At 29.5% G+C, this 15052-nt stretch overlaps 1 protein-coding gene across 3 annotated transcripts; it reads right to left on the reverse strand.

The window, feature by feature from the left end:
- Positions 1 to 692: 692 nt before the first annotated feature.
- LOC112751217 (uncharacterized) lies at positions 693 to 2310 on the reverse strand. Of its 3 annotated transcripts, none has more exons than XR_011872530.1 (4): positions 1955 to 2310; positions 1654 to 1772; positions 847 to 995; positions 693 to 746 (listed from the first exon to the last, which is right to left on the reverse strand). XR_011872530.1 is itself a non-coding variant. In XM_025800284.3 (3 exons), exons 1-3 carry the CDS (start codon positions 2089 to 2091, stop codon positions 976 to 978), a joined length of 276 nt encoding a protein of 91 aa, XP_025656069.1. In that variant the 5' UTR covers positions 2092 to 2310; the 3' UTR covers positions 693 to 975. The 3 variants fall into 3 exon arrangements, 1 of the variants encoding a protein (XP_025656069.1); XR_011872531.1 differs by having other exon boundaries at positions 843 to 995; XM_025800284.3 differs by having other exon boundaries at positions 693 to 995.
- Positions 2311 to 15052: the final 12742 nt, after the last annotated feature.

Below are 15052 nucleotides of genomic sequence, written 5' to 3' on the forward strand. Positions count from 1 at the left end.
TATTTTGTTAATTATTTAACTTTGACCTCACAGTATGACTATATTAAAACTAAATGAAACTTTTTTTGGATTCAAATAGAACACTTCAAACTTTAAGGACTAAAACAAGATTACCCAAACGCAAGAACTAATTTAATATTTTACCCCTTTTAAAATGACATTTAAAAGAGTAGTTTTGACTTTTGAATGACTCATGAAATAGGGAACCATGCCAATTGCCAAAGCCATTTTTCTTAGCAATTCAGTTTCTGCCACATGCATAACAAAAATTTTAACACGTTATCCTTTCCTCAAATCACAGATAGAGAACTCAACATGTTGAAACTACTTCATAGATAGAATTGTGCAAGCTTTAACGTAGTTAAGTTAGAAAAATGACTTTTGAAATCACAATGTGGATGAGTAATATCACAAAGTAGAGTGATATTTCTTGTTCCAGGTTATAACATAATAGAATATATGTGTTTAAGTTGATGTACATTTTGCACAAATGAACATTAAGCTTATCTTATACAAGATTATAAGTATACTTGTCATTTTAAAACGAAACATTCAAATATTTACAAAGCAACAAAACCAGAGGTCTTGAAACGATTCATTTAAGCATCCATCTAAGTTTAAGATTGAGCCTGTCAATTAGTTTGATCCAACTGAGTGGCCAGGCGCAAGATTCAATGTTTAATAATGCAATAGAACCCACCAAATTCAGAGTTTTGTTTATATTTAGGCCAATACAAAGCCTTCATCTGCAATAGAGCCCACCAAGGATTCAGCACAGTATATTATCAAATAGTTCATTTTAGAAATACATGAAGATAGACCGAATCAGTCGAAGAAATCACCAACATCAATTTGTCCTGCATTCTCCTCAAAGATAAAGGATGAAGCCTCAAAATTGCAACAAAAGGAAAACATAACATAACCCTAGTCTGTGAGTCACTGTAACCTGTCGATCAACAACCCAGATAGGTAACGTCATAAAGGCATGGAAATACCTGTAAAATTTACAAACAGAAATAGCATAGTAAGTTATATTTGTTAAATTGCCCCCTAATCAGATGAAAGAAAAGCAACTCTAGCTCAATTTATCAGCAATCAAAACAAATTTTCTTGCAGATTTCAAATTGAATATTGTATGGTATAAGATCATACTTAAGCTTGTCAATGGGACAAATCAAATTGAGAGAATACATTCCCAACTCAATCGAATGTCCAATCTCAAAATAACTCGACGCTTTTACAGTTTTACCTCCTCCATTCTTCCACCTTGCCGCTTTGAGAAACACACTCCCAAGTACACTTACTAGCAACTAACTAATATCATAACTAACAAAGTTGGGGGAGAAAGTGTTGCCTTAAGCTAACACACTCCAAAACACAGTTAACAGCAATCCAAATCATCAAAGCATAATTCATATGTGTACCTTTAACATAGCTAGGTTACCAAGTACCAACAGAGAAACTCAACCAGAGATAACAAGTTTTGGATTTTTCCATAGGTGTATGAGAAAAGTATAAAACCCCAATAATTCAAGATAACATACCATAATAAGTGTGCACTAATTAGGTCTATATGCAGCTAAAGGTGCTTTCTACAAAATCAGGTTCAACCTCACATATGAATATGTTAATATGATATGAGACCCAACTCACCTTGAGGAACTAAACACCAAGTCTGAGATTCAATGCACAAACTTGATACTAATCGAGCTGAAGCTACCGCATTATGCAAAGGCATCATCGATCCAATGCTACTCAACTCCACCGGTAACCTGACCAAATCACAAACAGAGCATTACCTCAAATGAAAACCCAGAAAAATTCCGTTAAAAAGGAGCAAAATTTACGTACATGATGCCTTAAAAAAAAAGGCAGTTTTTTTTTTTTTCATATGGGGTAATATAAAAATAAATAAATAAATAAATAAAAGAGAAGCGAGAAAGAGCAGACTCACCGCGAAGTGGTGCGAGTAATGCGTGGTGCAGAGGGAGAAAGTGAAGAGGAAGATGATGGTAACTTGGGGAGCTTAGCATGAGAGAGAAGCTTCAGTCGACATGACAACCTGCACAATACCTTTGAGGTTGTTGCCATCGTTGTTGAAGATCAGCTACAACTATCTCTGCCTGCAACTCCAAACAAAACCTCCAACATCACCTACTGCTATTTGTACTGGGCCTATTCATTTGTGGGCTAGGCCCAAGTTAAAGAAATGTTGACTCCTTACCCAAAAGAAAAAAGAGATGACAGGAAAACTAGAGATAGCGAGTAAATATCTTACCATTAAGCTCTCTCTAACTTGATTTTAAAAGCATCCAAGTAGCAGCCCAAGGCCTGCATCAGATGGCAGATTTAAATGTCTCTTAAAGACAAAAAAAAAATGTCTCTTAAAAAGTTCCAATAGATTTAAATCATAGATAACCAACTTAGGTTGGTCGAGTGGTCAGCTCACTCGTCCGCTTAAGCGAGTGTTGGTCTATTATCTATTCAATGCTTTATTTTTCATTTGGCTGCACCTGTATGAAAAATTTGACTGAGAAATTTGTTTAAAAGTTTTTTACTAAAACAGAAAATAACAATTTGGACTTTTTTTTGTTTAACAAGTATTATCATTTATTTGAAAAAAAAATCTTATATTATAAGCTTTATAAATATATTTTTTTAGTAATTATAGGTATAAATGATTTGTTTGACATAGTGATTAGAAAATAAAAAATAAAAAAATTATATTTAATGATAGATTCGATGGCTCTTTATTCATGACTTGACAAATTATTATAATATATACTTAAAATTTTAATTTTAATATATTAATAGAATAAAATATTTTATATAGTCTTTTAATTATATCCATTTTCTTGGATAACATATTTACATAATTAATATGAAAGAATAAATTATTTTTACTAATGTAAACAATTATATAATTAGAGACACTTATAAATTATTTTACATCAATCATTAAATAAAATACAAGAATACTTATTTTTTTATTTTATCTTATTTTATTTTTAAAATCAAATATAACCTAAAAATATGTGAGTATGATAATGATAAAAAGGATAACTACCAAAATCACACTCGATTTTTTTGATAGACTAACAAAAATAACACTCACTTCTTGGTAATAACAAAATGTACTCAAAATATTTTAAAATAGAATAAAAATACAATATTAAATATACATTTTCAAAAAGTATTTTAGAGATTCAATTTTGATATGATATTTTATAAATATAATTAATAAAATAAAACTATTTTATTTGATAAAATTAGTGATTTTATATCAAGTAAATTTTTTTTTATAATTTTTTTGTCGACGAGGACTAAGATTACTTTTAAAAAATGAAAAAGTTTTAGAGATCAAAATGTATCCTTTTTCATGTATTCTAAAAATAGTTACCCAAATATTATTACAAAATTTTAAATCAAATGCATAATAAATTTTTTAAATACAAAAATCACTTATTGCTCATAAAAAAATTAATTTTTTTATCTTTTATAATATTTTATAACGTTTTAAAGATATTTTGTTGTTATAAAATATAAACATTATTTTTGTCAGTGCTTAAAGAATAAGTACAATTTTAATAATTTACATAAAAATAGTATACAAGTTTTATTCTATGTAGAATATGTTAGTCATCCTTGTCAATCACCACAGCTATTGTCAATTAATAATTCAATCATCACAGTCAGTGTCAATCTCTCTATTGAGTTCTCATTCTCTACACTCACCCTTCTCAACCTAAGTTAAGGGTGTTGAAAAATATATGAAAAATTATTCAGTTTGATTCTTGAATTTATATTTAAGTTTTAATTTAGTATTTCAAATTTTAATTATCTTAATTTAGTCTATAAACTTTTGAATTGATTCTGTAATGAAAATCACAACAAACTAACATTATTAAAATTTTTAACAAAATATCTACAACGGTCAAAAAATAAATTTATAATTCTTGAAATTCTATATTAATTATCTATTTTGTTAGATAGAATAAATACCTATAATTGGAGTACGAAAAAGAGAGTATTTATGTGGAGAGAATATGAGTATACTTAAATGTGATGTGTACTCTTTTTTTATTTGATTTTTTTTCAATTTAATATTAGCTTTATTAATAGAAATATACTATTTAAATGTATTACTAATTGATTTTAAGAGCATGTACTACGAGAATTTAAAATCTAAAACTGTTCACTCATCGTCTTTCCTTTTTTGGAGATTATTTTACCAAAAGATAAAAACGTCCGTAGTGAAAATAATGTGCATTTGCTTTCTGGAGAGGAGATATGAAAACATGGTTACATTAGTTTTGCCAACTCTGTTTAAAAGTTATGGTCTAAAATGTGTCAATGGCATTATATGTTACTATGCACAACCAGGTCGTGATGTAATAATAGGACTTTGAAATCTCAAGACCGATGAGCGTAAAATTATTCCTCCATGATGAGCCCGACTTTGATAGGCTTGTAAGTGTTCATGGATTTGGTTATGACAATGTGAATGATGATTATAAAGTGATTGAATGTGTATATTAATATATTATATTTATGGTCAAACTTTATTAGAAGAGCTTGTTCTAACAATTTGGCAAATTTATAATATAAAAAGTAATTGTTGGAAGAAACTTGATTTTGAAATGACTAAAAAGAAAAACGTAAGTAAAGCTTTATAACATACTTGAATGGAGTATGCTAGTAGAGTCGCGAGTTTGCCACTAATGAATTCGAAGAACAAGTACTTGTGTCATTTAATCTCAACATTGAAACGTTTCGAACACATCAATTGTTTGGGTACAAGAAAATGATGATAGTCCTACCAGAACTTTGGTAGTACTCAACAAGTCTGTTATTCTAATTTCCTCTTTTACTAAGAATAGTCCCATTGAAATATCCATTTTGGGTGAAGTTGGTGTGAAAGAATCTTGAATGAAGCTTTTCATATTTAGATTTGGACATTTTCTAAAATTTTGTGCATTCAGAATGGGCAATAAATGTGATGTAATATTTTATATCAACCGCGATGAATTGGCTTCCTTTAATGTCATCACATGCAAAATAATTCACAATATTAATATCAAAACAAAGAGATTTAGTACATGAATTTATAAAGAAAGACTCCTTTCTTTTACGAGAAAAAATAATTGATTAATAAATATACAAATTTAAATGTAAGATGTACTTAAATAGAATATAAAAAGAGTATGTAAATTAATTTTAATATTCATGATAGTTGAAATTGATTTGATAAATTAACTTATATTATATTCTAATATTTTAAAATAGTCAATTATATTTTATATTTTAAAAAATAGGATTTTTGGTGTTTAGAAAATAATAAATTATATCACACGAATCAATTTTGAATATCTGAAGTATTAATAAAAACAAATTAGATAATTGCCCATTATTCAAACTTCCACTTGTGTATTCTCAAGTTATTTTTGTACTTTGATGTGGATGCGATAAAGAGGAGTCCATTGAAAATTTGCTAATAACTATGTATGCAAGATGAATATTTAATTTGATTTTATCAAAAAGAACATTTTCTCATTGATCCTATATGATCATGAAGATTGTAAGTCACAGTAACAAAAAGTCATGCACACCATTACGGAAGGAAAATAGAAGAGATGAGTTCAAATGTAATTGGGAGCTTATAATTTTCAAATGTTAAGCGATGCAGACATTTTCTCATGGATTAATATCAAGCTTCACCGCTCACACTCAACTACCTCTGCCACCTTTGATTATGCAAATCTATACTTTAGTTTGTTAGTATTAAAAAACTGAATAAAATCTATATACAAATTGTTTTATTTAGTAATAGAAGTACAAAAGAAAAACTAAAATATTTGTTTCAATCATTTTTTTATTTGAAATAAAGTTACTGTGATATTGTATTTTTTTTTCAACCATGCACTTTCTTTAAAAAATCATTCTTAAGTGTTGTTAAACATAATATGTACTCAATAATACCTATTAAACATACCCTTGTAATTCAATTCTATAGTAGGTAAACTTTTAAAAATAAAATTAATAAAATTAAAAATTTAAATATTCAAATGGTTAATACAGATTCGATTAAAGTTCAATCGAACATAATAAAATGATATATTTATATTTTATTTGTTTTTAATTAGTTTCGACTAAAAAAATCAAACTGCTTGAATAAATTTATTAGTTTTTCTTCTACACTTTTATAGGTTTTACATTTTGCAACAAATTATTTATTCTGAATCTAATAGTTAATTTTTGGTTAATTGAGTTCAACCAATTTATAGAAAAGTGTGATAGTCATCTGATTTTAATGATTGGATAGGCAGTATATGGCTTGCACGTAGGTTTTGGACTTTCTAATAATATTTATTTAGAAAAAGAATGACTTTTATTCTTTTTGTAAACTCACCTGGTTATCTTGGTGAATAGACCAAACAAAGAAATCCCAACAAATAAAAAAAAAGGAATGTATTACTAATTGATAGAGGAAAATTTAGGATTAATATAAAAATATTTTAAATAAATGAGTTTAGTTAATTTGTGTCTAAAAATACATGTTAAAGTTATAAATTAAAAATTATTTTATTAAAAATACAATTATAAATTTTTAATAAATTTATTTTGTATTTATTAAAAAAATAAAATTTAAAAATATGTTAGTTAAATTCTAAATAAAAATTCACAAAATGTTCATTCCTTCCTTAATATAATATTGCATTACATAAAATAATATATTATTTTGCGTATATTAAAAGTAGCAAACATTTCTCTTTCCTTAATACAAGTTTTTAATAGGGTGAGCACGGGTAGAGGGTACCCGATTACCCGTCCGATTCTAAATCAAACCAATTAAATTGGTTCTGAAACCAACGGGTAATCGGATCCAACCCGAACCAAATCAATGGCTTTTGTTAGTGATTGGTTCGGGTATCGGTTTTGGGGGTGCGGAACCTGAACCAATCCGCGAACCCGATCATATATTAATTAAATAAAAAAAATAAAAAAATACATATGATTTTTTCATTAGACAATGATTTTTCATTATTAATATGTTTGGATTTTAATGAGTTTAGTTTTTAATGTATTTAGTGTTTAATATGTTTGGATTATTTCTATTAATGTTACATATTTATTGTACTGGTTGAATTTTTAAAATAAAAATTTTGTTTTTTTTTTTTATGAATTTCAATGTCATCGGGTACCCAATTACTCGAACCGAACCAATCCGTTCTTAATCGGTTTGGTTTGGTTCGGGTACATATATAAAAAAAATGTAAATCCGAACCAAACCAAACCAATTACATTTTGATCGATTCAGTTCTAATTTTACCATAAATTCGAACCAAACTGACCCGTGCTCACCCCTAGTTTTTAATGTCAAAAGAGAAAAATACACCATTGTCTTCATACATGTATCATTTCAATGCATAAATAGATCCATATTCCATTCGGATGCACTATATAATAAAACTAGGCACTTTGAATGATTGACAATTATTCAATCGAACTACAGATATCAACTTGCATTTCAATTTCACTTAAAAATCTTCAAAAACTATCTAACAATGCTTAGAACCTCGAGGAAAACCTTCGATCATTTGTCTCAAAAACTTTAAATTCTCTAGTCCGTGATGGAATTCACAAGGATAGTAACGAATATAAAATTTAGAGCAATGCTAAGGAGCAGCAACTTTAATATTTTGTAACCATCAATTGGCCATTAATAGTGTTTTTAATGGTGTGAGATTATATCTAATGGTAAGAAATCACTCACTTTTCTTTTAATGGTTAAGTGTTGGCCAGAAAACACAAAAGTTGCTGGTCTCTTAGACTTTTCCTAAAATTTATCCAACACGGCGCTAATTGCAACAATTTTTTTATTGCACGTAGCTCATGATCAGACCCAAAAAAATAATATCTTTATGGTCTTCAAGTGTGTCCTAAAGCAAGTACATATCGAATCCAATGAAGAATCTTCAAGTTGAGGCACAAATACCTGCATAGTTAAACACAGAAAAACTATATAAAAAAAACATATAATGTAGTAAAAAAGAAAATTTCTGATCTCAGAGGGAACTGGGAAATTACTTCTTTAAGGTTAAGGACTTGTAGAAGTGGTGATTTTTGTAATATGGTCAGGAATGCTAAATCAGGAGTACTAAAGAGTCAGCACATTTTGTAATCATTAGTATTTTTAATGGTATAAAAGTACATCTAATAATGTGAAATTACATTTTTTTTATGGTTAAATACAGACTAAATTTTAATGAAAGTGTTAGCTCTAAATCTTTCTCATGCTCCATTACAAAACTTTTTGGGATATGGTGGCTCCGATGAGATCAGACAAAGCTCAGCCAACTGAGGAAACGAAGATGTACCCAATAACTTTATACAGAACTGCAGAGTGATAAATTTAGAATTTAATCACTGCATAGAGATTATTTTATGGAATTAAAAATTTTGATTGTTTTGAGATCAAACCTGAACAAAACTATCAGAAATTGAAAGGCGCTACACATATATTCATATTTGTGCGACAATTATGAACAAAAAATGGCCACGTATAAGTTTATCCGAAGTATTAATAGATGCTTCAATCACTGAGGGTGATCCATATAAGAAATATTCATTCGTGCACACACCCTCAAATAAAAATGTCTTCAAGTTAGTCCCATTGATCAATAACTCGCACTTGTATCGTCTTTCCATATTGTCATCCCCAACCAGGCAACAACTATAAGATCATGACTGCGGCGGTAGTCTTCTCTCGACTCCCTTATGACAATTTCCTGCAAAAATGGGCATGAAATATTTACAACTTTCATATTCTCCCAAGCAACAATCCATTAGGTTGCATTTGATTATGAGAATAAGACAAAGCACTGAAGATAAGACACAAAAATGAGTATTTTTATATTTTATTTAGTAATAAATTAAAATAAATTATGAAAGTTTAATTTATTTTTATTTAAAAATTTTAAGAAGAAAAATATAATAATACAAAGTATAATTATAAAAAATTAATAAGAATAATGAAAGAAAAAATAAAAAACAAATTGTGTTTCTCATTAGTGTCTTAATGTTTTTCCCGTTAGAATGGACACAAAATACACTAATTTAATGTTTCTAAATACAATATTTCTATTTATGTCTCATCTGTCAAACATAATTTTATATTTTTGTATTCCTGTTTCAATGTCCTGTCTTTATAAACAAACGCAACCTTAGGAACAACTTCTCTAAGGATGGACAACCAGAGAAAAACTTGTTCGATGAACCATAGTCACTATATATAACTTTTAGTAGCATAAAATTAATTATAGAAATTAATTATTGATATCAATATCAATTTGATACTATATTATACACACGTGCATTAGAGTGGATATTAACAAAATTATTAACAATTTCAATCATATTTATGTCTAATTATGTTTGATTAAAAATTTATTATAATGATTGATGATTGATATTAAAATGATTGACAATTAGTATAATAATTATAATTAAAGGCTAATTTTAGATAATTATAAAAAAATATTTTTTTAAAATAAGTTTAAAAGAGAAAGATAAGCATACTGATATCAGAACATATCATATCAATATTTTTAATACTAAAATATTATCTGTTGTAAAATAATATAATAATTAAATTTTTGTAGAATAATATAATAATTGAATTTTAGTCCTTAATCATTTAAATAAGAAGTTGGTTAGTGTTTATATCCTAGCGGCCTAATCTATAGCATAGCCAGGTCTATTAAAGATAAATGCCCAACAAGGGTAGCTTATTCCACTCATCCGACCTCCTAAGGAGTCGAACGCGACAAGAAGGTTTAATTCTACTTATTTACATAAGTAACTGCCTTTTCAAATATTTCTTAGACTACTACTATCTCTATCTCTCTTAAAAGATAAATCTCAACAAATTTCAAAGCCAATAAAAGTGGAACTACTCAAAAAAGGTGATTATCTTTCTACTATAAATATACTAAAAATTTGTTTAAAGCCCTTGCTAACTGCCTAACTTAAGCATTCGAGTCTCTTGCAGTTACTACCCCCTCCTCACGAGGAACTCACCTCAAAACAAGTTGGACCTCAGGACAAGTCGGATGCTGTCTCAGAAGAAGTCAGATGCTGCCTCAGAAAAAGTTTGTACCTCACGTTTGGGCCAAAACCACTATTTCTGGTAATTTCTTCAGAACAGTTAGACAATTATTTAGATGATTGGGAACCAATTATAAAATTTTAATTGTGGAAGACGTTACTCACAAAAATCTTTTCTGCTTATTTTTTGGTCTGTTTGGGCACTATTCTCGAAAAAGATCTTTTTTAAGTGATATTTTTTTAAAAGATCTTTTATAAAAGTAAAAGTGATTTTATGTTTGGATATCTCATGTAAAAAGGTCTTTTAATCTATCAATTATGTTTGGGTAAAATAAGATAAAATTATTTTTTTTGTTCATTTATTATATGAAAAATATCCTTTTTTTTTTTAGGAAAAAAGATCTTTTAAAAAAAAAATGTAAAAAAGATCTTTTTTTAATGCTTTTACTTTTACTATTAGAAATTTATCAAACACACTAAAAAAATAAAAAAGGATATTTTTTCATTAAAACAAAAGATTTTATCTGTTAAGAGAATACTTGGTTTCATTAATTTTTTTTTAGTGTAATCTTAGTTTCACTTGTAGTCCTTATGAGAATACTCTCTTCATTCATAAAAGCAAACGTGGAGTTGTTCTTCTACTTCTGTATGTTGATGACAAGATCATTACTAGATATGATGTTGATGGTATCTCTCATCTCAAGGCGTCCTTCAGCGTACTTTTGAGATGAAAGATCTTGGTTGTCTCAGCTATTTTCTCGGTCTAGAAGTCATATCCACCGATGATAGCATCTATCTCTCTCAAGCTAAATATGCTTCAGATCTTCTTGCTCAAGCCGGAATTACAGATAGTCGCACTGAGTCTACTCCTCTTAAGCCTAATGTTCGATTTACTCCTATGGATGGCACTGTTTTGGATAACCCTACTATTTATCGACAGCTAGTTGGAGGACTCGTCTACTTAACTGTCACCCAACCAGACTAGGGGTGTCAAAAATTTCCAGGAGGTGGGGATCCTGCGGGGACCTCCCCGAATAGGGCCCCGATGGTGGAAAATTTTTTCTGTGGGGATGGGGATGAGGAGCAAAATTCTCTCGAGACTGGCGCGGGGACCCGAGCAGGGATCCCCGCCCCATCCCTGATAATTCTCCGAATTTTTGAACTTACTTAAGTACCCTTACTTTATTTCTAACATAGGGGTTTTTTAGTAATTTCACCCATTAAAAAACCCTAACCCTATTATTCAATGTCTTCCCTTCTCACTTTGTTGCTGCGCCATCTACTCTCTATTCCCAAGCCCCAACTCTCTCCACTATCCACTTTGTTCAAACTGCAAAACTTTCACAGCACCATACGCCCTCGTCGGTCGCCATTTGCCACCGGCCACTCCTGCGTTGTCACCCTGACAGCTTCACCATGTCGTTCTCTCTCTTTAGGCACGGTGTCCTTCCCCTCTCCACTCCTGCGTCTGCGTATTTGTTTCCATCTCTTCGCTACTCGCCACGTCTCATCCCACTGCTCCACCATCTCTTCACTGCTCGTCGTCTATTGGAGAGCGTCGATGCTAACGCTGCAACAGCCACCGGTTGCCCCCTCTTCCATTCCTCTTTCTCCTTCCCATCAACTTGACTTCAGGTTTGATTTTTTCTCCTTCTATGTATCTGAAGAAATTAAACATATAGGGTTTATAATTATGAAATAGTTAGGATTTGATTTTGTTAATTATAATTTCTGTGATTCTGAGTTGCTAGATTTGTTTAGAGTTTTGTTAATTTCTGATTTTTTGCATGTACTTATTTTACTTGTTTTGAGTTGATTCTGTGATTCAATTTGAGTTGAAAACTCTTATTATGTGGTTCTGGGTTGTTGGGTTCAAATTTTCTTGTTTTGCTTAGTTCAAATTCTCTGATTCTCTGATTTTGTGATTCTGAGTCGATTTCTGGTTTTCTATACTTATTTTGCTTGGTTTGAAATTTTGTTAATAATACTGATTACTGAGTTTGTTTACTGATCTTGTTAATTTGAGTTTGCTTGTACTGATTTTGTTAATTTATTTTTGCTTGTACTGATTTTGTTAATTTAATTCTGCATGTATTCTGATTTTGTTAATTTAATTTTGCATGTATTATAATTTTGTTAATTTTTATTTGATGTGAAAAATTCTTGTTTATGATGTATGTTAACATATTTATGTTTGTGTTATTTTAACAGAAAACATGGAGATGTTTGTTGGAAGTTGTATGCTGACAATGAAAGAATACTTGATGCTAAAGACTTTATTTTTATTGTTTTTTTTTTTTTAGAATGGAAGTTGTATTTTAAGATTTTATTTTATGGACTATGATTTGCTATGTTTTATTTCTGGACTTATAATCTTGGATAAGATATGTTTGTGTGTTTGTAACAGTATTTTGTAGTCTGTTTTTTTATTTTTTTTAATATTTTTTACTATAATTTTCATATGAATATTAAATATAAGGAGATGGGGAATGAGACCCGCGAAGAATATGGGGAACGTAGGAAACGGGGATGGGGACAATTATCCCCCATGGCGGGGATCGGGGCGGGGATGGAGATTAATTCTGGGGGCAGAGACGGGGAGCAGGGAGGCATCCCCCGCCCCGCCCCGCTCCATTGACATCCCTAGACTAGACATCGCCTATCCGGTTCATGTTCTTAGCCAGTTCTTGTCAGCTCCTCGTACTACTCACTATACGGAAGTTCTTCGCATTCTTCGCTACATCAAAGGCACCTTATTCTATGGCCTTTATTTTCCTGCCCATTCATCTTTATCCCTTCAGGCGTACTCAGATGCTGATTGGGCTGATGATCCCACTGATCGTCATTCCACTACTGGTTATTGTTTATTTCTTGGCGACTCTCTCATTTCTTGGCGAGCTAAGAAGCAAACATTTACTGCTCGATCAAGCACAGAAGCTGAATATTATGCTCTCGCTGACATCACTGCTGAAGTTATCTCGATTTGTTGGCTTCTCGAAGACTTGAGTGCTCCTCAGTCATCCCCAACTGATGTTTTTTGTGTCAACCGCAGTGCTATTCAGATTGCCCATAATGATGTGTTTCATGAACGCACCAAACATATTGAGATTGATTGTCAATTTGTTCGGCAACGTATCCTTATTGATGCTGTTCGTCTCATAGCTGTTGGAATACTAGATCAGACTGCTGATATCTTCAGCAAGGCTCATCATCTGACTCGTTTCCGGACTCTGTTATCCAAACTTAAGATGGTATCTTTAGCTCCCACTTGAATTTGATGGGGGATGTTAAGAAAATAATTAGAATCAAATTAGATCAATTAATATCATTCATATTTATATAGCGTATGTATATTAATTGTAGGATTTTATGCTTTTCTTACTTTGATTCTACTAATAGCTATATATACCCTTTGTATATTGTACTTTTCCTCAATTTAAATAATACGCTATTTCAGATTACTCTCTTATTTCTAACATTATCGATTCAATAACGCCTAAACAAATACTTTATTTTTTAAAAAAGTTACGTACTAATAATTAAAAGCCTTTTTTGTTTTTTTTTTTTTTCTGAAATTGTATTGATCATATTTAAAAAGCATAAACCATACATAAGCAATTCAAATTTTGCATACATAAGCATAACGGATTCAAATCAAACATAAGCAATTCATGTTTAAATTTTACATTAAAACAAATTTTGATTCTTAAAGAATAAGGGATCACGAAAATTCAAACACAATTGAGAATTTGGCTCACATGTTTCAGGCAACTACTCAAACAATGAGACAAAGATTAAAAAAAAAACACTAAAACGGAAGAAAACCCTTAAAAAAAGTTGGTGGCTTCTGCCTTCTACCGATTTGTTTATTGGTTGAACCATTTTGATGAATGGAAAGGAAAAAGAACAATTATTAAGATACAAAAGACATGAGCTTGAAAATTGACCTGTGGGAATAGTAGAACAAACTATGAATCTTTTTTTTCTTTTTTGCTGATGCCTCTCGTTTTTGTTATTTGGGAATGCTTCGATAAAGACGTTTACATGCTGCATTAATGTATTATTGGACGTATTAATGAATCGGTTATTTTTAATTTTTTTAACAAATTTGAATAAAACCTATTTTTGTATAATAATAATAATAAACCTAATTTTTTTTAGGGATCCAATTATATTTTTAAATTTTTAGGAATTTAAATGTCTACAAAACAAAAACTCAGAGATATATTTGTTATTTTATCAAAAAATTTAAAGATATTCGATGTAGATTGTATAATTCGATCGGATCAAATCGGATCTAATAATTATAATGCAGACAATTGGGTTTATTATTGTTGATATAATAAACCGATTTTGTTCTGATTTATTAAAAAATAAATTATTAACCGATTTAATAAAAATGTCTAATAATAACCTAACACATATAAATATCATTTAAAAAAAGATATTTTTAGTATCTTTATTAAAGTAATCTCTTTGTTATTTTATATTCGAATAGAGCCTTAAAACGCTTTTTTATTATAAAGCTATTTTAGTTTTAATTTTATTTTAAGTGATAAAATCTTTATTTAACTTAATTTACTAATTTTAAAATGATTTGATTTGATGAATAAATATAAATATTGGAGTTGATCTGATTGAGATTAATTAATAAAATTTATTTATCTTATTATAATTTGATGATTATTTGACGTTCAACGCAATAGTAATTTTTTAAAGTTGAAAACTAATATTTTAAAATTTTTATTATTTTATAAAATTATATAAACATATGAAAAACTAATTTCCTTAATTAAGTGCGGCTTTCTATAGGTTAAGAAGTGTAGTTAGGGACTATTCAACGGTAACAAAATGCATGTTTAGAGAAATAGTCATAACTCTCGACGACTCATGTATAATGACTAATAAGATCTAGTCAATCATATTTCACGTTTCAGCGTCTTAC

Source organism: Arachis hypogaea, chromosome 15 (genome assembly GCF_003086295.3).
Source record: "Arachis hypogaea cultivar Tifrunner chromosome 15, arahy.Tifrunner.gnm2.J5K5, whole genome shotgun sequence".
Taxonomy (NCBI): Eukaryota; Viridiplantae; Streptophyta; class Magnoliopsida; order Fabales; family Fabaceae; genus Arachis; species Arachis hypogaea.